At 47.0% G+C, this 27,256-nt stretch overlaps 2 protein-coding genes across 5 annotated transcripts in view; both read left to right on the forward strand.

Annotated features, from left to right (window-relative positions):
• The window catches only part of nckap1 (NCK-associated protein 1), a 33,913-nt gene extending 11,766 nt beyond the window's left edge, over positions 1–22,147 (forward strand). For all 4 annotated transcript variants that reach the window (XM_027021815.2, XM_027021825.2, XM_027021833.2 and 1 more), the window contains 26 exons: positions 5–95; positions 1,139–1,276; positions 2,148–2,196; positions 2,522–2,678; positions 2,795–2,851; positions 3,164–3,260; positions 3,512–3,618; positions 3,752–3,884; positions 4,449–4,530; positions 4,873–4,931; positions 7,657–7,802; positions 8,531–8,663; positions 11,209–11,328; positions 11,865–12,004; positions 12,617–12,748; positions 13,782–14,000; positions 14,694–14,824; positions 15,062–15,159; positions 15,764–15,857; positions 16,979–17,061; positions 17,169–17,249; positions 17,527–17,620; positions 19,134–19,250; positions 19,380–19,489; positions 19,779–19,868; positions 21,209–22,147. In XM_027021815.2, the coding sequence (XP_026877616.1) occupies positions 5–95; positions 1,139–1,276; positions 2,148–2,196; positions 2,522–2,678; positions 2,795–2,851; positions 3,164–3,260; positions 3,512–3,618; positions 3,752–3,884; positions 4,449–4,530; positions 4,873–4,931; positions 7,657–7,802; positions 8,531–8,663; positions 11,209–11,328; positions 11,865–12,004; positions 12,617–12,748; positions 13,782–14,000; positions 14,694–14,824; positions 15,062–15,159; positions 15,764–15,857; positions 16,979–17,061; positions 17,169–17,249; positions 17,527–17,620; positions 19,134–19,250; positions 19,380–19,489; positions 19,779–19,868; positions 21,209–21,325 (2,875 nt within the window). In that variant the 3' untranslated portion in view covers positions 21,326–22,147. The remainder of the gene's footprint in view (positions 1–4; positions 96–1,138; positions 1,277–2,147; positions 2,197–2,521; positions 2,679–2,794; positions 2,852–3,163; positions 3,261–3,511; positions 3,619–3,751; positions 3,885–4,448; positions 4,531–4,872; positions 4,932–7,656; positions 7,803–8,530; positions 8,664–11,208; positions 11,329–11,864; positions 12,005–12,616; positions 12,749–13,781; positions 14,001–14,693; positions 14,825–15,061; positions 15,160–15,763; positions 15,858–16,978; positions 17,062–17,168; positions 17,250–17,526; positions 17,621–19,133; positions 19,251–19,379; positions 19,490–19,778; positions 19,869–21,208) is intronic.
• Positions 22,148–22,876: 729 nt separating this feature from the next.
• Positions 22,877–26,823, forward strand: frzb (frizzled related protein). The gene is made up of 7 exons (XM_027022704.2): positions 22,877–24,016; positions 24,108–24,146; positions 24,361–24,417; positions 24,676–24,741; positions 24,911–25,115; positions 25,221–25,284; positions 25,986–26,823. Exons 1-7 carry the CDS (start codon positions 23,563–23,565, stop codon positions 26,043–26,045), a joined length of 945 nt encoding a protein of 314 aa, XP_026878505.2. The 5' UTR covers positions 22,877–23,562; the 3' UTR covers positions 26,046–26,823.
• Positions 26,824–27,256: the final 433 nt, after the last annotated feature.

The following is a 27,256-nucleotide window of genomic DNA, read 5'->3' on the forward strand; positions in this document are numbered from 1 at the left end:
TCAGTGACCGTGAATACCCGAGGCTTGGACAGATGATCGTGGACTATGAGAATCCTTTGAAGAAGATGATGGAGGAGTTTGTACCTCACGGAAAGGTGAAAAATCACCTGTTACTATGGTGATGGGTGCTTTTTTTTTCTCTCTCTCTCTGTTCCCCCTCCACCCCCACCAAAAACATCATAATGTTAATATCATATTCTCGTACTCTGTCTGCAAGCGCACTGGGACAGTATAAATGAACTACTGTTTTTGGAAAATAAACACAAAGTAGACTTCAAGGGAAAATATAAAATAAAAGACAGATGTAGGATTTGGGCTCTTTTAAGGGTATGTTAGTTTTGGTTGGATTAAAACGATTGATCGCGCCATTAGTGCAGTTCGTAAGAGTAAATGTGAACACTTGCTTTTGAACTCTGGTGTTCTATATAAATGGACCCAGGCCGCCTGAGCATGCGGGTCCATTTCTAAGCAAGTTCTGGTGCAGTTTGTTTAAAGTATGAACAAAATACGACCCAGAGGCATCGAAATGAACCAAACAGGACGTGATGTCACAAGATGCAACACTAAACGCGCCGCGAGAGAACAGAGCGCATCATAAACAAAAAAGGAGCCTCAGTAACATTTGGAATATCTGGAGCTGTTTTGATTTCTTTGTCCTCTTGCTGTGGTTCCAGTTTCAGTAAAAATAACACCCAACATGCACAATCCTGATAAGTGCATAAAGGCCAGTGTGGTGCGTTGTTCTCATTGCCTAGTTTTTATGTTTGTTTGCAAAATAAGTAAAACAAAACATTGATTGTAAATTTGTAAGTGTGAACACCAAGCAAACCAGGACTAAAATGTAACCATTAATCTTTTTCTTGTTTGATCCGGGCCGAGGGAACCAAACTACAAGTATAAACGCACCCCAAGAGTCATGGTTCTGAAATCTTCTGTAAAGTCATCTACCTGCTAGTTTACCCATGAAGCCTTGATCGTAGGCGTTTAACGTTTGGGTCTACATGTAGCAAACAACACACTACAGCACAGCAACTCCAGTTGTCACAACACACTACAGCACAGCAGCTCCAGATATACAGTACAGCATGTGTACCAGTGAACAGTTTAACCAATCCCCCCACCCCCTTTGGTTGCGTAGTCCCTCTCGGACGCGCTGATCTCTCTGCAGATGGTGTATCCCCGCCGTAACCTGTCTGCAGACCAGTGGAGGAATGCCCAGCTGCTGAGCCTGATCAGTGCCCCGAGCACCATGCTGAACCCAGCGCAGTCTGACACGGTGAGCCCCAGGCCTGGGTTGACACTGATTTAATACGGCCATACTGCAATACCGAAAACATACAGCATGAATAGGGCCCTACTAAATTCATGGGGAAAATTGGTTAATTTCATGTATCTGGTTTATCAGAAATGACAGACTTTAGAAGACAAATGCTACATTTCATGGCATTTGTTAAATAACACTTATCCGTACATGGCTAGGATAGTGACTTGGCCTCACCAGCTAACCTGCCATACTAAGCTACTAGTGGTACACACTGAACAACAGACAGTGTTGGGGTTCCTTCTCTCTCACTAAGATGAAGACACTTGTCCATGTTTGGACACTGAACTCTCTCCGTGTCACAGAATTCATCGACGGTCAACATCTTGCCAGTGTCAGTTTGCAGGAACCTCAAACAACTTCCAAAACATGATGGTGATGTTTGTAATTCCAGTGCAAGGTTTTGGTCGAAACAAGTAATATCAAAGTTGATTAAATTGAAATCCAAATCAGAAATCATTACTACTTTTAGTAGTCAAGCACGCAATGTTCTTGTTTGAGTCATCTTCATAGCAACAGAAACAAGCAATGAGCTCCGGCATTTAACGCTGCACTGTCCAGTTAAGACATGTCTCTGTTTTGTTTTTAATCAAACAATTTTCCTGCATTTCATGGAAAATTGGATATTTTGTGGGACAAGGCTGCTTATCACAGTGGTGATATCAATTTTATTACTAACAAATGAAGAAATAAACACACACAACTGAAAATAGTCTGTTTTGGATTTGGTACTGTTATGTTAAAAATCACAGGAAAATTCCTGTGATGTCTTCCCTTATGAAGTTACTAGATGTTTCCCATGGTTAAAGTGTTTCCTGTGTTCCAGATGCCTTGTGAATACCTTTCTTTGGACACTATGGAGAAGTGGATAGTCTGTAAGTGTGTACAGAGAAAGTTACATTTACCCCATTTAACAAACCTACATTAGAACAGTAAAATGTTGGTGAGGACACATCAGACTGAGATGACTAAGGTTAAACAACACTGTTCCTCAAGGTCCTTGCAAGTCTGCAAAACTTTGGCTTCCAGCCTGCATGCTTTGTATATGTATATATGTAATACACACTTCTAACAAACAAAACATATGTTGAACTAAGTTTTGGAATTTCCTGAAAATAATTTCTTTTTTTCTTTCATTCTGTGTGTCTGTGCGCATGTCTGTGCGCATGTCTGTGCGCATGTCTGTGCGCGCATGTGTAGTTGGCTTCATCCTGTGCCACGGGGCCCTGAACAGTGACCCGGCAGCTCTGAGTCTGTGGAAGCTGGCTCTCCAGAGCAGCACCTGCCTGTGTCTCTTCAGGGACGAGGTGTTCCACATCCACAAAGCGGCCGAGGACCTGTTTGTCAACATCCGCGGGTGAGGCCCACTCCTTACTCCCCACACTCCAGGTTTTCACCTTTAGCATCACTGCTCGTGCGTTATGTGCCCTCTGAAGGTGCCCTTGTTTAGTTCTGCCTGTTGGTCTGTTGCAGCTATAACAAGCGGGTCAACGACATCCGCGAGTGCAAGGAGTCGGCGCTGTCACACGCGTAAGTACACCGAGACCCAGAAGATACCAGCGGTGTGGAGCATGTGCGAGCGCTGTAATGTTGGTCGCTAGCTTAAGAACGTTCCAGAAATGAGCCGAACTCCTAAATGAGCCTGTACAAGTGCTAGAGAACATTCTACTGCACACAGGTACAGAAGGACTTTGTTTGCGTTTGTTGAAGAAAGTTGGGTGTGCTTCTGGCTTTAACCGGCTGTTTGTTTAGAATTGCTTGTCTTATGCAGATTTGTTTGTTGCCTGTCCTCTCCAAGCTGCTTCTCCTCTCATGCGGTGATTGTTTTGATTTTCTCTCCAGGGGCTCGACGCACAGGGAAAGACGCAAGTTCCTACGGTCTGCCCTAAAGGAGCTGGCCACCGTGCTGGCCGACCAGCCTGGTCTACTGGGCCCGAAGGTATGGCACCCTGACCACTGATCTCTGACCCCTTGGACATGGTCTTTTAATTCCTGTAAGTCGTATGTGAGTGAAGCTGTTTTTGTTTAAACCCAGAAGAGTGTGTGTGTGAGTGAGTGTGTGTGTGTGTGTGTGTGTGTGTGTGTGTGTGTGTGTGTGTGTGTGTGTGTGTGTGTGTGTGTGTGTGTGTGTGTGTGTGTGTGTGTCCATAGTGATGGGTACAGTTTTATGTATTCCCTGCTCTCTCACAGGCCCTGTTTGTGTTCATGGCACTCTCATTTGCTCGTGATGAGATCATCTGGCTTCTCCGGCATGCAGACAACATCCAGAAGAAAAGCACAGACGACTTTATTGACAAGTAAAGGGAGCACACACAAACACTGACACCTCCAAGCATTTTTATACACTGCTTAGTTCAGTGTTAATTCTAAAGATGGCATTGGGAAAAGCCTGAAAGTGTGTGTGTGCGTGTGTGTGCGTGCTCCTCCCAGGCACATTGCTGAGCTGATCTTCTACATGGAGGAGCTGAGGGCTCACGTGCGGAAGTATGGTCCCGTCATGCAGAGGTACTACGTCCAGTACCTGTCTGGCTTCGACGCTGTGGTGCTCAACGAGCTTGTCCAGGTGAGCTCCCCGACAGGTGGAGCACCAAAACCACAGCTTTCCTCTAAACTGTTTGCATCATTCACAAGAAAAACGTAGACATTTAAATCTTTTATTTTTGTGTTTCATATGTTTGATTTATGAAAACCACACAAATGTCTACTTGTGTGGTGTTGAGGTTTAACTCCCAGTCAGACAGAGAATTGCAGCACACACTCTAAATGCGTCCGCAGATTATATGTAGTTACTATAAACGCCATAGTTTATATGTGGATGGTGGTCGGATGTGGGTTGAATTTTACTAGTACTACACTAGTGAGGGAATTCAACTGACATGACCCACTATCTTAGTTTTTGGCTGAATTTGTGTTCTGATTTATTGCTGAAAATGCCACCTTTTGCTTTAGACTCCAACAATTCCTATGCCTGTCCACTAGATGGAGACAGTGTGTTACATGTTTTTGGCCTCAGCTCCACAGCCTTCCACCTATAGCGACTACTTCCGTTTAATCACTGCTCTTCAGTCTGCTGCATAAAGAAATTGTTTAGTTAATTAAATAAAGCTTCTGTCTGTGGCTCCTTCAGAACCTGTCTGTCTGCCCAGAGGATGAGTCTATCATCATGTCTTCCTTTGTGAACACAATGACTTCACTCAGTGTTAAACAAGGTACAAATCGCTCTTCTCCTGTCAGTCCTTCACTTAGTCCTGTGGTCTTCTGCCTACTCTTAGCTGACTGATGAAGAACAGTAATGATTGTGGCTTGCAGAATTTGTGGTTCGTCTGACTACACAGTCGAGGCACTCGTGGTCTTCCACAGATTTGTGTCCCACAGTCTCACTCAGATGCTTCATCTCGTCCTGTTTTTTATCAAATCTTGTATGATCTCTGTGAGATGTGTTCGAGCTGGGAACCAGAACAATAATGAGCGGATTTGTGCCTGGACTGCAGTCTCTGTTTAAGATCATGCGTCTCTCTCTCTCTCTCTCTCTCTCTCTCTCTGTGTTACAGTGGAGGACGGGGAGGTGTTTGATTTTAGAGGGATGCGGCTGGACTGGTTCCGACTGCAGGTGAGCACAGGAATGTGGGGCAATAAGGGGGAATGTGGGGTGCGTTTCCCTACTTCCTGGTCTCCTGTACCGCTGGATACTGATAGGGTGGGTGTCTAGTCCCCTGTCCCAGTGGGTCCTGATGGGGTGTGTGTCTGATCCCCTGTCCCCCTGGCTCCTGTTAATTCAGGGAGGGGTGGTGGGGTGTGTCTCTGTTCCCCAGGCCCTTTCATCCAGAACAGGGCCAGGGCTCTTCCTCCAAGCACAGTCAGGATAAACAAATCGTGCACCACTAGATCTGTGTGCTGATGTCCCATCATACACCATTCTTTCATAACAAGATTAACCAAACTCTGTCTTTCCTTCATGTGTTGGCTCCTGTTCTTTTAGGACTTTATCAGACATAATTAATCAAACACAGTGCAGAGGCAGGGTGTAACATGCGTGTTATCTAGGGTTTGGCTAGGCAAAGTTAAACTGGTGATTGACCATGGCAGGCACACAAGCAGAGACAAGTAGACGAGTACAGAGACCTAGTGCTGCTGTACTCAGAGGAGAGGTGCTCTTTACTGACAGATGTCTTACTCTACTTGCTCAAGATCATTCTTCACTAATGGAGATCACGTTACACACGCATGTCTGCTGGGTGGAGAACAATATTCCTCAGCATGTGCATGTGCATTTTGCATTTGAAACATTTTGAACTGTAGGTTTAAAAACCAAAGATGCTCTGAAGTTCTTATGCAGAAAGAACATGCGTTTTTGATTCAAACCCAATCATTTAATGCTCTGTATATTAGTGCACTCCCACGCGAGCATTTACATAGATTTTGATGTTCTTTTCTTAGTCCCTTATGATCCATTAGTTCAGAAGTATACCATATGTTCTTTTTATTTCATTATTTATGTACTGTGGTCTGTCAGTCCTAGCAGTGACATGTCTTCTAGGCATTCCATGGAAAATGGCCGGAGAATGTTGGTCTGATCTTGTTGATTAATTTTGTGAGTGGAAACTATTTCAACAAGAGCCCCTAACCAACCGAGAGCAAGACGAGGTTAAAGAAGCCCACGGCTACGGTGCGGGAAGCTTGGAAGCCCACGCTCCTTCTGGCTTTCATCTCGGACAGCCTCTTTCCCAGAACAGGCTTGTTCTGGGAGGTCAGTTTGGATGCCCCCCTCCCCCCAAAAGAACGGACGTCTTCTCCTTATCTCTGTGCACTGAGGAGCTTGACGTTCATCAATCCGTGTACTTTAGCGCTTGGAAAAACAGTTTCTCTAAATAAACTTTATTGCTCATTGGCTTTTACGGTATGTAAATGTGTAAGCAACACAGTCTGGCTCGAGGCTTTGTCTTGGGCGGCACTGTTATAACAACTTTAACTGGGAAGACTGGGAAAGCCTTTCTGATGCCTCACCCTTTTTCTTCTAGTGGGCATGCTTTCTCTTCCTTTTTTCCTCTCTCTCTCTCTCTCTCTCTCTCTCTCTCTCTCTCTCTCCATCCCTCCAGTGCTTTCCAGGGTAGAGAAAACTCAGGCGTGTGTGCATGCGTGTACGCCACACATTTTGTCGATAGCTGTCACTTCTATGAAACACCAGCTGCAGAACTCGGTGTACTTGCATGGCAGCTGCACTTTGATGTGTTACACAAGATCTCTCCGGTTTCAGAGCTCAGGACCGGCTCTGTTGAAACCGCTGGAAGCAATCAGGGCTGCGTCAGGACTGCCAGCACGTATCATAAAGTGCTGTGTTCTGCTTCCAGAGGAGTCCTGAACTCTCTTTTGCGAAGCAGGCCTACATGCCTTATACTGGGTGAATCCACCATGCTGTTTCAGAGCATACCTGCCAGCAGAGAGCGAGAGAGAGAGAGCAAGCAATTGCCTGAGTTCACCCAGTTCACTGTCTGCCCATACTGGTATCGCCAGTACCGCTGCTGTTTTGCTGTTGTCACCATTAGCAGTATATAAAGAGCTCCAGAAAAGGCCCCGAGTTTTCACACATTGCCTTTGCCTGCTCTGAGTGGTGAAAGCCTTTTGCTGTTAGTAGTACTGCTCCAGGCCTGGTATTGCCCCCCCCCCCATGGAGGGCACACAAGAGGAGCACGTGTCCTGTGTGAAATGGTGAAAGTGAAAGGATCAGAGGATCTGAGTAAGTGTGTGTGTGTGTGTGTGTGTGTGTGTGTGTGTGTGTGTGTGTGTGTGTGTGTGTGTGTGTGTGTGTGTGTGTGTGTGTGAGAGAGAGGGAGAGAGACTGGCATGTTAGTGTGTCCCTGGCCTGCATTTGTAGTGCCTCTCAGCTGTTCCTCTGAGCTCAGTCTTGTGGAGACCAGCTTCAGACACGTGTGTGTGAATCCAGACCTGTAGCCAGGCCCATCGGAGTGGCCGTCCGCCCATACTGTGTTCATATCCAGTTTCACATACTGCCTCTATTTGATCTCATGTGCTCCAGAAGACACTGTGTTGGTTGGCCATTGTGTGATTCAGCAGTATCAAGTTAACATATTTCCCAGAAATCTGCATCAGAAGTTAATGATATGGTAAAGTGCTGAACCACACACTTCCAGTCTCTGGCACTCTTCATCTCCCCTTCCTCTTCCTCCTGGGTTTCTAGCCATGGAAACGGCAGCAGCCATTTATGCTAGTGCCCTGGACAAGTGGGCTTCGGCTTTTTATTTTGCTAGTTTGTCAGCATGATTAAATGCCTTTTGAATTAATTGCTTTCAAATGTGTGTGTGCACGTGTGCGTGTAGGCCTACACGAGTGTCTCCAAGGCCTCTCTGGGCATTGCGGACCACCGGGAGCTGGGGAAGATGATGAACACCATTATCTTCCACACCAAGATGGTTGACTCATTGGTGGAAATGCTGGTGGAGACATCCGACCTCTCCATCTTCTGGTAGGTGACCCAGAGGAGAACTAAAGCTCTCCAGTAACGTCCCACAGGGGCTCCCTGAATCGTCAGCAGAGGCCTGACTTTCCTTTTGCAGTTGCCACGGGCAACAGCGTGTTGGTTTGTGTTTGGGCTAGTTTCCTCCTGAGTGATTGTGTGTTGGGGGCAGTTTGTACAGATAAGATATGACTGTACTAGAAGGAGCTAGAAACTCTAGCTATGCCTCCTTGCTCTCCCTCCCTTTTTGTTGTGGTTGTGTTTGCTCTCTTTCCTCCTCTGTTTTCCTTCACCCCCGTCCCCCTTCCAGAGCGTGTGATTGTGGGCCAGGCGGATGGCTGTGCTGTTACTGTGTTCATATGATTGGTGAAGAAGCACATATTGTTTGATTTTACGTTTTGTTCTGCCATGGACGACTTGATTAAATTTGAAAACATCTGGGGCTGCAGTGATGTGATGTTCTGTGCCAGGGGAAAACAGAGGTTAAATTGAGTTAAGTTGTTTTCTTTGGGTGTTTGTTGGTTGTTTTAGAGAGCTGTGTTTATTTTGTTGTTGTCTTTTTGATGCTCTCTCTAGGCGTTCTTTCCCTTTTCCCCCGTAATGTGAACTCTGTTTCATTGAGTAGCTGTACTTTGCTTGTTTTCTGTAAACTGTAATTGATTTAATAAAGTAATTCTGTCTGTCTGCCTCTACCCACCACCCCCACCCCATCGCCCTGTCTGTCTCTGCTCGGATAGTTTCTACAGCCGGGCTTTTGAGAAAATGTTCCAGCAGTGTTTGGAGCTTCCCTCTCAGTCTCGATACTCCATCTGTTTCCCTCTGCTCTGCACACACTTCATGAGCTGCACCCACGAGCTCTGTCCTGAAGAGGTGAGTACTGTCTCTCTGTCTCTCTCTCTCTCTCTCTCTCTCTCTCTCTCTCTCTCTCTCTCTCTCTCTCTCTCTCTCACACACATTCACAGACACAGACTCTGGGTCTGATGTGTGGGGCCCTGTTCACATCTCTCCCACACCACTACAGTGGTGCTCTCAACCTTTTCTCAGCACCACATGTGCGCTCATTTAATTGTTTAGTTGTGATGCCCGTCTTGATCCTGTACAGCAGGTTCTGCTGAACTTCTGCAGCCACCACCACATTCTGTCCCCTATGCACAGCAAAAAGTTTGAATGCATGTCATTGATGAATATTAGTCAGTCACTTCGTACATGTGCCAGATTCATTTACCCATCTCAAGAAGTGCTGTGATACCTTCGTGTAAGGTTGCTTATTTCCAGGTTATAGTAAAGTGTGTTTCGTGATTTTGACAGACAACTCTCAGCAGGGGATGCCTGGCACTGTGTTTGAGTCACTGTCCCTCTCCTTGTAAATGACATTCAGTAAGAGCTGTTCTCCTCCCTGTGAGATCTGCCCACTTGAGCCAGGTTCTGTTTTTAGTCTGTTTTCGGGGGCTTGTGTGCTGAGTTTGGTTCCTCGGTAGACTTTCTGAACAGATCCTTCATAGCCCTGCGTCCATGAAACCACTCATTGTTTGCTTTTACTGGAATTAATTACTGTGGTCATATCTGAATGTAGCATAGAATAGAATTGGATAGAAATGGGATTTTTAAATTTTGGTTATTTTTTAAAGTTCATAACTAATAGGATTCATTGGGAAACACAAGCAAAATGGTCAGTCATAAACACACAAGAACACATGCTTGTAATTGAATAAATGACAGGCAGTAGTATGTAAATGGTTTTTGCTCAGGCATCCAGCAGGTGTGTGTGGGTGTGTAGCCATGTTCCTGGTCAAGAGACACAGTTGCTTGTGTGTCTACAAATGCTCCTCTGTGAATATGCTCACTGTTGCCTCTGAAGAAAAAGGAGTCTGAGAAAGTGGTTCTCTCTCTCTCTCTCTCTCTCTCTCTCTCTCTCTCTCTTCCCCCAATCTCTTGCTGTCTTGTGCTCTTTTTCTCTCTCTCTCTCTCTCTCTCTCTGCTGTTGTGGGTAGCTGTGATCCATAGAGAGCAGGAAGGACTCATATGAAGGGTGAGGGCGCGAGTCCTGCTGTGCTGATGTGCACCAGGACCTGTGTGGAAAAACCCAGCACTGAAAAGCCTGATTTATTAAACGTCTAATTGAACCATACACTAGAGCAGTTACCAGCGGTCCCTCAGGTCACCCATCCCACACACTCACTCACACACACACACAGCAAAACAGATGCCATGTTCCCACTGGAACATGGAACATTCCCCCCCTCAGTTTGCTCCTGTTAAACATCTCAATGCCCAGTCCAATCTGGTAAACAGGTTGGGTATTTTTCCCTCCAAATCGCTTGACAGAATGGCACCTAAAGGTGCGTGCTCGCGTACGGCCTGTGAGTGGCGTGAGCGGCAGAGCTCGTGAAGAAATAAAAGATTTGAGGCATAGATGGCTTGGGTTTCCCTTGTTCAAACACGAAACTCCCTCTCTCAGCAGGTCTCTGAAATGTACCTCTTCCTACGTCCACTTCACACAGCTTTTGACAGCTGCACCCTTTGTTTGTGTTGGAAAAGCACTAAACGTTTCCAGGAATATTTCCATCCTAAAACAGAAACCTTTTTTTTCTTGTGAAGTTTATAGAAACAGTAACAGGTCAAGGAGCTTCTACAAGGGTCAGAGGTCACCATGGCTTTCGGCCGGTGGCTATTATGCAGTTGGCTCCACCTGAGCCCTCAGTGGACGTGCAGTGACCTCGGGGCAGGGGGAGGGCCTTCGCCTCCGCTTTGAGTGATGGGGCTGGTGTTGTGAACCCACTGTGGAAACTTGTTCAGAGGAAGCCACTGAGACCAAAGCTACAGGCATCAAAAGCAGACTTTCCCTGAAGTGCTCACACACTCACCCCTCTTTCCCTCTTCTCTCGCACTCTCTTGCACTCACTAACTCACTCTCAGGATTTTCTCATGCTGCCTCTTCTTCCTTTCAACTCTCCCTTTTCAGCCTAAATTATTTCCTCTTGTGTGATCTCTCGCTCTGTGCTTCCTGAGACCCAGGCTTCCTGAGAGGGAGGTTTTGAGGGTGAGAGGTTGTTCGTATCGGTAAAAGGACACACAAGAGGGAGATGAGGGTTGATTTCAGCTGACCAGCTCACTAAATTTGCAGCATTCAGCTGACACTTTTATCCAAAATGACTCATTCGTTGAATTCTAAAATTCAAAATTTATTTATACAGCACTTTTTACAACAGATGTTGTCACAAAGCAGCTTTACAAATGTCCAAGTCCAACTACTGAACACAACTTGAGTAATTGAGGGTTAAGGGTCATGCTCAGGGGGCCCAACAGTGGCAACCAGGCAGTGGAGGGACTTGAACCTGCAGCCATCTGATTGCTAGTACCTTAACCACTGAGCCACCACTTCCCCAGCTGATCACTCTTCTCCTCCCCCCTACAGAGGCACCATATCGGAGACCGCAGTCTGTCCCTCTGCAACATGTTCCTGGACGAGATGGCTAAACAGGCCCGCAACCTCATCACGGATATCTGCACCGAGCAGTGCACCCTTAGTGACCAGGTCAGCACTGCGAGCCTAGCCATAACCTTTACCCTAACCTCTGACCTTCTCTATAACCTAACACGATGGCAGAATCCAGCACCATACCCTACGAACCCTAAAACCCAAACTCATCCCAGGTGTAATCCTAACTCTTTATCCTGTATTCCTAACCATTTATCCTGTGTTTCAAGGGCCCTAATCATAACCATCTCCATACGTCCCTCAATCCCTAACACCACAATACCCTATCCTAGTCTATGACAATCCCCCCCCTCCCCACCTTGTTTGCATGTTTTCCCTGTATGAGTGTGTATATAACCTGCCCCAGACGGTGTCCTCTGAGCATCTGCTTCACCTCCTGCCTGGCCCTGCCCTCGCTAGCCTATACCCTCCCTACCCTACACCTTCCATGCCCTATGCCCCCCATCCTGTCTTTGTTTTTGTAAGAACATAAAACAGACAAAGTCATAACTCTTTACTCACCTAAAAAGATGCGTGTGTACGTGCGTGCGTGCACGCGCGTTTTCCTGCTAATCTTTGTTCTCCCTCTGCAGCTCCTGCCAAAACACTGCGCCAAAACCATCAGTCAGGCCGTGAACAAGAAGTCAAAGAAACAGACAGGGAAGAAGGGCGAGCCTGAGCGCGAGAAGCCTGGCGTGGAGAGCATGAGGAAGAACAGACTCCTTGTCACCAAGTAAGCATCGCTGCTACATGCCACACGGGGGTGGAGGGTGGGTGTGTTTCTGTTCGGCCTTTTTCTCCCTTTTGCTCTCTGTCTTGCTAGTTTCCCCTCCTACACTCCCTCTCCACAGGTTAGTCTTTACTTTACTTTACTTTATTAACATACCAGGTATGTTGACTATTGCCAGGCACATTATCACATCAGAATAGCACTTGCCATGGCTACCAATGCTAGCACTGCCCATAGCAATGATACAATAACGATAAAATGATGATACGATACTACAATGATGGAACGATAATACAATGATGATATAACACACTGATGCTACATTCATACAATGATACGATTATACAATGATGATGATGATGTGATAATACAATGATGCTACATTGATACAATGATGATGATACAACGATAATACGATATTACAATGCTACACTGATAATACGATGATACAATGATAAATTGCCTGTGTGTGTTCAGTGCACCAGTATGGAAGTGGTGGAGGTTCAACATTGGCTGTGTTATGTTGGAGATTAGGATGATTTAGCATCGTAATCTGAAAGAAATGAGTTTTGGCTGCCGGCTGCTGGGTGATGGGGAGATGTGTTGTATTCCCAGTCTGGATAAGCTGCACACAGCTCTGTCCGAGCTTTGCTTCTCCATCAACTACGTGCCCAACATGGTGGTCTGGGAGCACACCTTTACCCCAAGGGAGTATCTCACTTCCCACCTGGAGATCCGCTTCACCAAGTGAGTCTGTGTTGTGCGCGCACACACACACGCACGCGCGCACACACACACACCCCTACACCTACAGGGTAGCCTGGGACAGACCACCTTTTTTGTTTTTTGTTTTTTAAACAGTAGCGCCCACACACAGGTACATGCAAGTTCGTCTTATATAAACATACATACTTCTCCAGCCTGCTCGCACACACACAGAAAGCACGTTGAGTTCTTATCTAATGTTACCTTCATCATCCTGGCCACGTTTTTTTTCCCTGCGAGTTCTGCTCCTAGCTGACGTCGCTTGTGTTTCTCGAGGGGGGGTTTATTACTGTGAAAAACACTGTTCCGTTCTCCCTTGTTAATTAAGTGGAGAATTAACAGCCGTGCAGGGTTCTTTCTCAGCCTCGTCCTTCGATTAGTGTGATTTATGGGTCCAGCCCTTGGAGTTTGGGTTAGAGGGATTTTTGAAGCGTCTCCAGAGCCAAGCCCTGTCCAACCACATAAACACACACTGAGGAATAACAGGTATTTTCCACTGTGGGATTCACAGCCTTTGACGTGGGCGCGCTTCTCCTCTCTCTCGCTCTCTCTCTCTCGCTCTCGCACACTCTCTCTCTAGCTCTCGCACACTCTCTCTCACTCCTCTCTCTCTCTCTCTCTCTCTCCTGGGCCACGAACCCCTCGAAATGGTTGTGCTTCTCACCGCCATGAGGGCCTGCTTGCGCCTAACTCCGCCGCCCTGCAGGTCAGACTGGGTAAAGCACGTTCCAGCGCACTGGCTCTCCGCCCTTCTCTCCGACCACCTGCAGCGGAAGCCAGTCCGAGTGTGAGAAGAGGAAAACGTCTCGTTTTACCAGCTCTTAAAACAGCCGAGATTGATCAGCTCGCGGTGCCCAGTTATTTAACAGCACAAAAAGAAGAAACTACAATACAGCCATTGTTTGAAGAAGCCACGCTTTGCTTTTAGTATTGGCGTTTTGAACTCTACAACAGTGTGGATGGAAAAATGTACTTTTGTTTTAGCTAACTGAGTGATGTGGTCTGTCCTACTTAGGTCCATAGTGGGAATGACCATGTACAACCAGGCCACGCAGGAGATAGCCAAACCCTCAGAGTTGTTGACCAGCGTGCGGGCATATATGACCGTGCTGCAGTCCATCGAGAACTACGTGCAGATCGACATAACCCGAGTATTCAACAACGTCCTGCTCCAGCAGACCCAGCACCTGGACAGCCATGGAGAGCCCACCATCACCAGCCTCTACACAAACTGGTGAGACACACACACACACAGCCATGGAGAGCTAGCCATCACCATCCTCTGCACAAACTGGTGAGAGACACACAGCTGATGAAGAACCTCTGTCTGAAAGGTCCTGTTTCTCTGAAAACCATGGATGGATGGATAAATAGACAGACAGAATCAATCTCAGGATGAGTGTGTGGAGTGATTTCATCAGTCCCAACATAATCCCGACATGTGTGAGAGATGGCCATCAGAGCTGCCTTAACTAGCCTTCACGTTCCTGCATTCCCTCAAATGGTGTAAACTGAGTCGGTTCAGGGAGCTTAACGGTTACTGTGAGGCTCAGCATCTTCCCAACAGCAGTACATGATGCTACATGGTTATATATAGGGCTGTGGTAGCTCAGTGGTTAAGGTACTTGACTTGTAATCAGAAGGTTGCCAGTTCCACCACTGCCCAAGTTGACACTGTTGGGCCCCTGAGCAAGGCCCTTAACCCTCAATTGCTCAAGTTGTACTCCATCATAATTGTAAGTCACTTTGGATAAAAGTGTCAGATAAATGCTGTAAATGTAAATATACTGCACATAGGCCAACCAGATTAATTAACTATCAGAAACGGTGCTTCTCCCCCCGAGAGCCAGAAAGCCAGGGGGTTGTCTGACTGTGGGGGTATATCCTGTGGAGTGCTCTGAGGGTGTCCTCCTGTGTGTCCCTACAGGTACCTGGAGACCCTGCTTCGGCAGGTGAGTAACGGGCACATAGCTTACTTCCCCGCCATGAAGGCCTTTGTCAACCTGCCCACCGAGAATGAGCTCACTTTCAACGCTGAGGAGTATTCTGACATTTCTGGTACCGTTTCCTGTCTTCACTCAGAAGCCATGACTGATTCATAACTACTGTAATGTGTTTTTGGTCTCTCATGTCTGTTTACAGTTGGCTCTTTTAAGATTTTGTGGCTGGAATGTTTTTGATTAATCAGAGAAAAAGTCTGAAGTGTGTGTGTGTGTGTGTGTGTGTGTGTGTGTGTGTGTGTGTGTGTGTGTGTGTGTGTGTGTGTGTGTGTGTGTGTGCGCATGTGTGTTTCAGAGATGCGTTCTTTGTCAGAGTTGCTGGGTCCATATGGGATGAAGTTCCTCAGTGAGAGTCTCATGTGGCACATCTCCTCTCAAGTTGCTGAGCTCAAGGTGAGGAGGTCAGAGGTGACCCGGGTGTGGAGCAGGATACACCAGGCACACGCCGCCTGCCTCAGTGTCGAGCCTTCTAGCATTCCAGCTGTCCATCCTGGAGGCTGTTAGAAGCTTACCTCCTTATTCTTTAATGGTAGGATTCCTGGTAATTCTGTTTGGATCGTGTATATGGTATCATCACCCCCTCCTGCCTATCGGGTAACGCACGAAAGAAGTCAGAGACAGTGGATGGCCAAAAACTCCCCTCACTGTTTATTAAGTAATCCTACAGTCTACATACAGTGATGCACATACTGTGATGCACTGGGTCTTGTATGTTCATATAGCAGTGGTTATGTTTTTATGGGTGTAGGAGCGGAATGCTTTGGGTTTTTCCCCTCAGGACTGTTACTAATATTCTGAAATATCAGAACACTGCCAGATGTACTTTGAAAAGTGCTGGAAAATTTCCCAACATCTTAATGGTGTGTGTGCTGTCTGTGGCCAGTGAGAGGTTGTGAAAGACCCTTCAGATCAAGTTTATAGTCTTCTAAATTGCAGGCTTCCCTCTCTCTTGTGCGCACGCTCTCTCTCTCTCTCTCTCTCTCTCTCTCTTACTCAGAAACTAGTGGTGGAGAACATGGAGGTTCTGACCCAGATGAGAACCAGCTTCGACAAGCCCGACCACATGGCCGCCCTCTTCAAGAGACTCACGTGTGAGTATCCACGGAGCAGGGGGACAGAGCAGACACAGGCTCACGTGTGAGTGTCCACAGAGCAAACACAGGCTCACGTGTGAGTGTCCACAGAGCAAACACAGGCTCACGTGTGAGTGTCCACAGAGCGAGCAAACACAGGCTCACGTGTGAGTGTCCACAGAGCGAGCAAACACAGGCTCACGTGTGAGTGTCCACAGAGCGAGCAAACAAGGCTCACGTGTGAGTGTCCACAGAGCGAGCAAACACAGGCTCACGTGTGAGTGTCCACAGAGCGAGCAAACACAGGCTCACGTGTGAGTGTCCACAGAGCGAGCAAACACAGGCTCACGTGTGAGTGTCCACAGAGCGAGCAAACACAGGCTCACGTGTGAGTGTCCACAGAGCGAGCAAACACAGGCTCACGTGTGAGTGTCCACAGAGCGAGCAAACACAGGCTCACGTGTGAGTGTCCACAGAGCGAGCAAACACAGGCTCACGTGTGAGTGTCCACAGAGCGAGCAAACACAGGCTCACGTGTGAGTGTCCACAGAGCGAGCAAACACAGGCTCACGTGTGAGTGTCCACAGAGCGAGCAAACAGGCTCACGTGTGAGTGTCCACAGGCAGGGAGACAGAGTAGGGACACAGCAAGGACACACTCGCCTGTTGCTGTGCTTACAGTAGGTCCAAATGTCAAAGCAAGTCCCAGCTAAATGACAGACAGGAAGTGGATCTCCTCTGTGCACCAGTGTCCACACCCACAAACACCATAGCAGTGGTTAACACAGTGCTGTGTGTTAGGCAGTGCTGATACTGGACACCTGAAGATAAGAGGTCAGAGGTCAGTGTCGGACACAGCTGCCATCTCCTGCTCCCTTTTAGCAATTATGCTGAGGGCACTGCTGTGTTGCATGTTTGAACACAACCTTTAACAATAACCCCAACTTGCCCTCAACAACTACCCCTAAAGCCAAATTACCCACCCCCACAGTCACAAGGACGGGGGATGTATACATGTCGTCATGGCCATGTTGCAGAAGCACTAAAAAAAACCCCTGAGATTATGGCTAACATGTTTTTGTTTGTTTGCTTTCTTGTTTTTCCCCTCCCCACCTCCTTGCCCGTCTTCTGTTTCGGCAGCGGTGGACAGTGTCCTGAAGAGAATGACCATCATCGGAGTTATCCTGTCCTTCCGCTCCCTGGCACAAGAGGCGCTCCGGGACGTAAGTGTGACCACTGAACTGACCTCCCCTCCCCCTCCCGAGCTGGCTGTTTGGGTTGGGCGATTTAGATGCTCCAGGGCTTTCACTGCTTCCTTTTCTCTCGGCAGGTGCTGTCCTGCCACATCCCATTCCTGGTCAGCTCCGTCGAGGACTTTAAGGACCACATTCCTCGCGAGACCGACATGAAGGTAGATGAGTCTGAGAGTGTACGACTGGAACAGAGCCCCCCCCCCCCCCCCGCTCACTTTCACACTTTTACTCTCTCACGCTCAGTCTCTTTCTCACGCTCACTCACACTCGCTCTCTCTTTCTTTCTCTCCCTCTCTCAAGTTCACTCCTACATGTTCGCTCCTCCTCTCTTCCATCACACAACTCCCTGCATTCTCCCTTTTTTTGTCCCTGGTGACATCTCTCTCCCTCGTCCCTCATTGGTTGGTTTTCTCTATCTGTGCCCCGCCTCCTCAGGTGGCCATGAATGTGTACGAGCTGTCATCAGCAGCGGGGCTGCCCTGTGAGATCGATCCTGCTCTCGTAGTGGCCCTCTCCTCCCAGAAGTCTGGTGAGCAGGAATAAAGGCACCTGTTCTTCCCTTGAAAGAGACCCCAGCCTGCTGCCACACACAGGATGTGACTTACAGAATAATATTTACAAATGTAATCCCACATGTATTAATATATGTAAACATCCGTGGATTTTCTTTGTAAGAAAACCGGCCTCGGTGTTGAGGTTCGTCAAGAGAAGGTTTTACAGCATGGCTGTGTTCCTTTCCAGAGGCAGCATTTAGGGTAGCAGCCGTCACGTGAGTTAAGGCAGCTGCTAGGGGAGGCAGCGTTTAGGGTTGCAGCTGCTAAGGGAGGCATCATATAGGGTGGCAGCTGTCACAAGTGAGAAAAAGGCAGCTGCTAGGGGAGGCAGCACAAGATAGCAGCTTCTTAAATTACTTTATTTTGACCAAATTTAAATTCAGCATTACATGTCATGTCCTCATGGTTTCTCCTGTTTTATGAAAGTTTAAAAACTTGGCAGACCAAACTTCAATTCGATTCAAGTCGATGCAAGTACTCTGGCTCAAAGATTTAGTTACAAGTAAAAGTTAGGTCATCATTTTCTTGAGCAATCCTACATGAGTTTATTCACATGGTTAAACTTAGCTAACACGATGTGATCTGGCAAACAGTATTTAAAGTTTGCCAGCCGGTATCATTAGCTAGCAGGCAAGTAGTGGCAGGTAGAGTTCTGTTGCTGACACACTACTGATTAAACACTGAGCCATTGTGTGTGTCAGCACTAGCAAGCTCGTTCGATCTGCGATGCTACCATGAGCAACTGAGAGAACATAAACGGCGACTGGGCATGACCAGTAATGATGACCCTGAAGAGGGAGGAGATCTCTGAACCTGGTCGGAGAAACCAGGTATACGTGAAAGAAGGTCTCTCAGAGTACCGAACTCCAGCTGAGACCAGAGGACTTTTCAGAATCCAAAAAAGAAAACTACTTAGGTTAATGCCAGAGAGCACCACTAGATTCCAAATAAAACGGCTTTTTATAACTAAGCCGATCTAATACCACAGAAGTGTGAAGAATTCAATATAACGCTTTGACACACTGTTTTAACTCCGTACAGCTCCACAGTCACACTCGGGGTGTGTACAACGTGGGTATTGTAGGTCTACATACTTAGTTGATTCTCTCCACGTTTTCACACACAACTCTGCTGTTAACCATCAAATCTGTGTGTTAGGGCAAACTGCACCTCACCCACTCATTCCCAGAGTGGCATTCAAGCACAAATAACTATTAATTGCTGGACATTAGTGGTGTTTTCCTTGGCTCCCTAGGCTAGCTTTCAGACAGAGCCTGGCGAGAGCGAACGCCTTTCCCTCAGCGCTCTGTTCCACTCCTTTTTCAGAGCCAAAACAAAAGGTGTGTGAGGATGTAGAGGTGTATTAACCACCCTCTTGCCCGTGTGTGATACCAGACAACAGCTCAGTAATCCCCCCCCCCATGCCCGTGTGTGTGATACCAGACAACAGAACAGTAATTCCCCTCTCACCCCTCTGTGTGATACCAGACAACATCAGCCCAGAGGAGGAGTACAAGATTGCCTGCTTGCTCATGGTGTTTGTGGCTGTCTCCTTGCCAACGCTTGCCAGCAACGTCATGTCTCAATACAGCCCTGCAATTGAAGGTACCTGTTTGACAGTGGGGTAGGGGTGTGGGTGTGTGAGAGAGCGAGCGAGACTGACTCTGTTTGCTACAGTTAAATGGACGTTTTGTGCGAGTGTGTAACTCTTAACTCTCTGGACATGCACTTTAGGGCACTGCAACAACATCCACTGTCTGGCTAAGGCTGTGAACCAGATCGCTGCAGCACTCTTCACCATTCACAAGGGCAGCATTGAGGACCGCCTGAAGGAGTTCCTTGCTGTGAGCTCAGAAGCCGCATACACACGTGCACACACACAGACCATGTCCTGAACAGCTTTCCTCACACATCTCCGGAACACATTTATGGTACAGCAGCAGTGGTGTAGCCGTACCCCCAGGCTGGGCTCTGCCTTGCAGTAAACACTCCCCAATGTCTGTCTGTCTGTGTCCTTCTGAGTCCTCTCCTTCTCTGTGTATAATTTTCACAGTGTGTTCTCTCACTCTCGCTCTCCTTCTCTGTGTAACTCTCACTGTTCTCTTTCTCTCTCTCTCTCTCTCTCTCCTCTAGTTGGCCTCCTCCAGTTTGCTAAAGATTGGTCAGGAAACAGACAAGACTACCACCAGGAATCGTGAGTCTGTTTATCTTCTGCTGGACATGGTGAGTCAGCCCTGGTCCCCCCAAAACAAACACACACACACACACACACACACACAGCCCTCAAAGACTAATGTGATCATTTCCTTCCAGTCTGCCTGTCTCTCACTCCCCGTTCACACACAACAGAAAACCATCCTAAACCCACTCATGGTTGCTCAGTAAAACAGCTATAAGTACCAAAGTGGGGAAACTAACTTTTGCAATAACAGTGTAGCGTAACTACTTTTTAAATCGAGTGGCTTGTAACTATTTTTATCAACCAAGTTAGTCTATTATGTAGCTGATTCTTGTTGGTCGGTAGGATGTGACTCCCAGAGATTGTCTGCAGCTGAGAGCCAACTGTTTACAAGAGCAAACTGCTTGTTGTATTATTTATAGTCTGTGTAAAGGGTGACATCAGTCATGGCTGTAGCCTCCGTGCAATGCAGCCAGTTTTGTCATGTACCTTGTAGTAGTTAACTAACGTTAGCTATATGTCTCTGAGGGATTGGGTTAATGGAGATGAAAACTTTGTTTACAGTGTATTTAGTGTCAGTGTAATGGTGCGTAACCATTTCAAACACGTCAGCAAGGTGATGTTTAACTAAGGCTACCGTGGAGTTACATTGTGACCTTTATGTGTGCAACATTCGTTGCGTGGAGAAACATTGGAGTGAACTTGGAGTAAAAGGAAACATCACACAGACTTTCTACAAACCCACCACCACCTCCTCCTCTCCAATCCAGCTGGACTGGTGTTACTGTGGCTTTTAATAAAATGTTTCATTAACATTACCAGTCAGAGCTCATGGCAGCACCAGACATGCAAACTGTTGAAAAGCACAGTGTGAAGAGAGGAAGAAGGTCCCATCAGTTTCTGTGGATCCCGGCGGTCCCATCAGGCATTGTGGATGGTAGTAGCAGCAGGAAGCTGAGATGGGCCGTACTGCAGTAGAGACAAAAGCACTTTCTATAGCATCTGTATCGGACTTGAATTCTGCAGCAATGCAAATGTATCTGTGGCTTTGTGATGAGAAGCGCTGTGAGGGGTTTGGCTGAAGGGTGAGCAGCTCTTTGAAGTGTAGCCTCTGGCAGCTGGACACTGGTGTGTGATGGAAAGTGACAAGTGTCTTTATCAAACTGAGAACATGTGTCCTCAACCCAGCGCCAGTGTTTGCTCTGTTCCACCCACCCACACACGCACCCACACCACAGCAGCCTGGAAAAACCAAAACCACCCCTAAAACTCTCAAATCTGTTCTCACTGTGATTGTGTCTCTCGCTCTCTCTGTCTGAATGTGTGTGTGTGTGTGTGTGTGTGTGTGTGTGTGTGTGTGTGTGTGTGTGCGGCCACATGCTAGATCGTTCAGGAGTCTCCATTCCTTACCATGGACCTCTTGGAGTCCTGTTTTCCGTATGTCCTGCTTCGGAACGCCTACCATGCTGTGTACAAGCAGTCCGTGTCGGCGTCGGCGTGAGGCGTGTCCGCTCCAGGGCGTGAACGCCACAGCCTCATTCCACAGTGCTCCGTACCAGTGCAACACTTTACTATGGGATCAAACCTTCTCTGAAACTCTAAGAAACTAAATAGAAAAAGGAAAAAGAGAGAAAAGACAAAGCCGTTCAGTGACCAGTTAATGTAATCTACAAGTATGTCTGTCAGGGACTAGTAACACTAAATATTTTTAATCTTATTCCCCCTAGTTTTGTTTTTCTTTTTTTAGGCTGGGCTAAGGTGGGGGCACTTGCAATGGTTTAAAAATAAATTAAAAAACACCCAAGTACGTTACTGTGTGTTTGGGAGGGTGGGCTGGGATGAAGTAGTGAAGTCCAACATCATGCTACAATGCTTGTTAACAGATGCCGCTATGAAACACAGTGATTCTTATTTCGATGTTGTTCTCGCTCTAATATATGTGGGTTATCGCGTGCATTCTCTTGCTCTGTGAATTCTTTTGCGTTTTTTTAATGATCACACTTTGTTCTGTTGATGCGTTTACCAAAATGATGCATAGCCTCTCATTTGAAACTGAATTGTGGGTAACTACACGTTATAAAAGCAACCAAGTGTTGTTTGTACAAAGCATAGTATAATTTTTTAACTAACTTTCATGATGCCTTTTGGCATTTAGATTCCATTGTAACTTTCTGCGTGGTATAATAAACATTCTTACATATTTATTGAATGTTTAAGTTGTCCGTGCCCCTCCCCCCGCACCATTACCACTTTTATATGTTTTGAATTTTTTGAAAATGACCATGTATCTTCCCTAACATAAATAAACATTGGGTCATAGACACTCGGTGTGGTCTCATCTTGTGCTACATGCATTTCAGTGGTAAACTGGTGTATTGGGGTAGTAGCCAGAATATATATTAAACTATCCCACACTATAATTGTTAATGCAATCATAACTGGGTTTGCCATGTGAATTACATGTATGTAAACGGTTGTTAGGGACGCTTGTTCCAACGTTGAAAGTACACGCGCTTCTCGCGCGCCTGAGAATCGCCAGCTACTTGATCTTGATAGTCGCTCCGAATTGAAACGAATCCGAGTCTTCCCTTTTGTGTTTTTTCCTCCGAGGGACTGTATTGTATTTCCTCGTCGCTGCTCGTCCAGTACAGTGCGGACCAGACATGACGGTCCTAGTTCCTCAGCGCTTCGCTCGTTTTGGAGCGCATGCGTCCACCCGCGCGCTGAGGCAACAGCGCTACTGCGGCTTTGCGTGCAGCAGATCTCATCTAAATATGATCGGCCCTGCTCCGCCCAGCCCCGAGCCGTTCTGCAGTTTTGTCGTTTGCCTGCCGCCAGGGTGGGCACGCCTGGAGTGTTTTTTTCTCTCTTTTCATCTTTGCAGTCATAGACAGGCTTCGTTACATGACTTATTACTAACATCAATATAGTTTACGTTGATGATTCACTCATTTTAAACTATATCAACACGGTCTAAGTAAGCTACTGTCGGGCTACCGCTATTAATCCATTAACTGACTTGGTGTACATCTACAGGGTGGTTTGGCCTACTAATTAGTATAGCTGACCCCTTAACCTGTGGAGAAGCGTTAAACACCCGGTTAAAACTTCACTAATTCGAGCACCTGTCATCGACGCTAACTTGAAATTGCCACGTTTAGAGCCGTCGATTGGTTTGCCTCGTTTCCCAAGTGGAAAGCATTCGACAGCATGGCGAGACACGCACGCGCCGGTTCTTTTATGCATGCAAGCACAACAGTTGTTCGGTTAATGGCGATTCTGAGTTAAGCTAGGGGAGGGGGCTCGCGGGCTAAAAGGACCGGGTCCCGCAGAGTGAGGTCACTTGGCGACTGCGCCTGCAGTGAGAGCGTGCCTTCACCGGAGCGTTTTCTGGTTGAGGTGGAGAGCTCGGGGCGCACGGTGAACACGAGCGCGCTCATGGCGTGAGGAAGGAACGGGGGACGTAAAATCAACAACTACTTTGCGTCACGATTTGCTCGAGGGGATACGACTTCGTTGCTTTTTTTTCTTTCTTATTTCGCTGAAGAGAAAAAAAGATGACCTTTGTTCTTCAGTCGCGTGACGCAAACGTGTTAAGTTAGTTGGAGAAACTTTTGGCGCGAGGTCTTCGCGCTGCGTCGACGGACTACATTCACCGTGTTCCACATCCACGGTGAGTCATAAATAGCCTCTCCGATCAGTATTCTGTGCCATTGATTACCACGCGGCTTCGTCAAGATGTTTTCCTACGAGATGTTCGTCTGTATCTTCGCCGTCGCCTGCTTGATGGGGATACCGAGAGCCACGGCGGCGTCGTGCGAGCCCGTGCGCATTCCCCTGTGCAAACACATGCCATGGAACATGACCAAAATGCCGAACCATCTTCACCACAGCACGCAAGCCAACGCCGTTCTTGCGATCGAACAGTTCGAGGAACTGCTGACTATCCAGTGCAGCCGTGACCTGCGTTTCTTTCTGTGCGCGATGTACGCGCCAATATGCACCATCGACTTTCAGCACGACCCGATTAAGCCGTGCAAGTCGGTGTGTGAGCGGGCCAAGATGGGCTGCGAGCCGGTCATGAAGAAGTATAACCATGCGTGGCCGGAGAGCCTCGCCTGCGAAGAGCTGCCAGTCTATGACCGCGGAGTTTGCATCTCTCCTGAGGCGATCGTAAACGCAGAGGGATCAGGTACTGTATTAACGCTGATGTTGGCTTGTTGTGGTTGTGATGCTGATGGTGGTTGTTGCTGCATTTAAAAACCGATATATCTTTCCTAAAGACATTCCCCATTCTCAAGACCCTTCAAAATGCAACCCTGGTAAGATTACTTTTTTCTCTTCCTTTTTTGTTCGCAACTTTCTAGAATAAATTTCAGATGTCTAGAATAAAGTTTTAGATTTTAACAAAAATAAGCTTGACAGAAAAGTGGGGGGGTGTGACTTTACCAAAACACAACTCTGATGGTAAAACTACCACCTTAACAGCTGTGGGGCGCGTTGGGTAAAGCGCTAAACTTGGTTCTCATTCATCAGAGTCCAACCCAGACTTCCCAATGGATTCCCACAACAGCAACTGTAAAGGAGTCAGTGGTACTTCACACACTTTATATTTTCCATTAATTACAATCAGATTCCTGTTTGTCATCTTTGTGCACATGCATGACTTCTGCCATTCTGTAACACACAAGACTTGTTTTGCTATCATAATCTGTAAGGACTGAGTGTGTTAAGCATGTTTTGATGATGGACAGATTCCTTTTTGTCTTTATTACCAGAATATTTTGCTGGAATATCAGTGTAGGTTTATTGCATCTGTAATTTAATTTGTTGATTTGTATGTGTTTCCAGATCCATGCAAGTGCAAAAACGTAAGGCTTGCTCAAAAGACCTATATAAAAAACAATTACAATTATGGTAAGTTTTTATGCAATTTAGAATTATTGACTAGAATTATTAACTAGATTCATATGTTTACTCTCTTAAGTCAAAACCATTTTGGTCAGTTACATCAGTCACTTGTGGCACATGCAATCCAATGACCTCAGCTGTGATGTTTACGGGTCACCCATCGTCCTCTTCTCAGTCATCCATGCCAAGGTGAAGGAGGTGAAAGGTCGCAGTCATGACCTCAGCGCAGTGGTGGAGGTGAAGGATGTGCTCAAGTCATCTCTGGTCAACATTCCTCGCGACACAGTCACCCTGTACTACAGCTCGGGCTGTCTGTGCCCGCCCCTCACTGCCAATGAGGAGTACCTCATCATGGGTTATGAGAACGAGGAACAATCTCGGTACTCCCTCCCCCGCTCGGCCTCCTCTTCTGGCTCGAGTCACTTATAGGACTGCGGTGTCGTGTAGTTGGTTGATTGATTGATTGATTGAATTCCCTTCTACAGATTGCTTCTCATCGATGGGTCAATTGCACAGAAGTGGAAGGAGCGTTTGGGCCATAAAGTAAAGGTACAACCAAATGCACTGACACTCTACTCGTTCTGTGGCTGGTACCAGTGGGAATCGCTCTGTGGAACTGAACTTGCCGTATTTGTATGTCATACAGCTGAAAAACAAGTATATCTGAAACCCAGAAAAGTCCTTCACCCGCCCGTTTGTGTTGGGCTGTGCTGTGCGCAGGGTCTGTAGGCACTGCAGGAACTGGGTTTTAAGCTGTAATGTATTGCTTGTCCTGCTTGTTTTGTTTTTTAATAACAAAAAACTTTACAGCTGTATTTAACACACACACACACCGCACGAGAGGCCCACGGTGATTGATGACATTTGTGGTGAGGTTATGGAATCCTACCCCTTCTCGTTCAACCTTCTCATCACAGACTGGGCTTTTCCGCTCAGCCAGAATGGACAGGGATGGGGGAGTGCGTGAGGGAGATGATCGATGCGTGTGTGTGTGTGTGTGTGTGTGTGTGTGGCTACAGACTACTATAGTGTCTTTCGGCCGGGGATGTGGTGAATGTTCGCCTTTGGCCACAACGGGATGGGGGGGAGGGCTTCCGGTGTGTTTGGATGTGTACTGACAGGGGAAACCCACCGGCTGAAGGCTCCAGAGGCTGCTGGTGGCGGCGGCGGTGGAAACAAAGGGGCTTGCTGTAACAAAATCAGACCTGCGCAATAAGTGTAAAGGATTTGGGATCTTTTCCTCTCCGCAGCGTTGGGATCGGGCCAACAGAGCTGCAGTGAGGAACTCCAGCAGATCCAGACACCACTAGTGCCTCCATCACCTCCACCCACGCGCAGACGAAACCCGAACACAAGGAAGTATCCCAGAAAACTGAACAAAATTGCACTATTGTACATTCTTCTGTGTTCACTTTGAAGAGTTGTAGCAGAGGGTTTTTAATGCTTTTTTTTTGTTTGTTTTTTTGTACAATTTTTTTTTTTATTCTTTGCCTTTGCACGAACAAAATGTTCAGTCAACATTGCTGTGTGCATGTGTATGTACTTGACTGGCTGCGTGAGGTGTTCAGAAGGGCAGAGGTCAGGGAGTGGAAGTGGACCTGGACCTGGCATTCTGGAGCTGATGGTTGCCTAGCAGCAGGAATGGAAGGTGTGGCCACCTCGGAGGGAGCCGTGTCTGCGCGCGATGCTGGGTGCCAGCAGGCTACATGCGTGCAGAGCAGAGGAGTGTGCACCTCTCCCTTTTCGCTGGATTAGAGGAAAACGCAATGAACTGAGGGGATGAGAGGACAATGCAGGACTGGGAGTGAAGTGAAACAATATTGAGCTTGATTTGAATTGTTCGTTTTAAAAGGAATATGTTCGCATGACTTTTTTCTCTGTAGTTATGTTAACTCTTAGACACGTTTTGACTTTGTAAGAATGTATTTTGAATGGCATGCAAACCTTTTGGCTAACAAGCAGCTGGATTTTGCTGGACTAATGTGCGCTGACTCTATACTTCTCAAACCCACTTCAAACCATTATTCATTTTACCCGTTTTCACATTTATGTCCACTATTAAACATAGCTGCCTGCTGCAGGAACAGAGCTGTGTGTCTATGCAGTTTTGTTGCATCAAATCTTTACGCAATTACGTTTGTATTAAGGCTAATTTCAGAGTTCATAAGTCTTAGAAATGAATCATGAGTTTAAAAAGAAGCCGACAGGGTCTGGGGGAAGAGTGTAGACCCACTAATAATGCGGAGCTGTTACTAACAGCAATTTGGCAACTGATGTTTAGTTACTATTGATCTTCAGGATGAGGCTGGCCTTGCTCAGTATGGAGTTGCGCGTGTCGGACCGGCGTGCAGGCGCGTGCAGCACACTGGCCTCTGCTCAGGCCATCTTAGAAGTGATATAAACATCTCGAGCGACGGGCCCTGGTGCCTTCACGCACCTCAGCGCAGCGTACAACCAAAGAGGCACGTGTGGACGCGCTGCTTTGTTTGCTCCCAAACCCTAACATAGAACCTTACCCACT

Source organism: Electrophorus electricus, chromosome 2, assembly GCF_013358815.1.
Source record: "Electrophorus electricus isolate fEleEle1 chromosome 2, fEleEle1.pri, whole genome shotgun sequence".
Classification (NCBI taxonomy): Eukaryota; Metazoa; Chordata; class Actinopteri; order Gymnotiformes; family Gymnotidae; genus Electrophorus; species Electrophorus electricus.

What these genes read in the sequence shown, in the direction of transcription:
- frzb (XM_027022704.2), top strand. Translation starts at nt 23,563, where the DNA reads ATGTTTTCCTACGAGATGTTCGTCTGTATCTTCGCCGTCGCCTGCTTG. An exon ending in CCCTTCAAAATGCAACCCTG is followed by an intron (nt 24,147 to 24,360) that starts GTAAGATTACTT and finishes CTCATTCATCAG; the next exon opens with AGTCCAACCCAGACTTCCCA. An exon ending in GTTTGGGCCATAAAGTAAAG is followed by an intron (nt 25,285 to 25,985) that starts GTACAACCAAAT and finishes TCCTCTCCGCAG; the next exon opens with CGTTGGGATCGGGCCAACAG.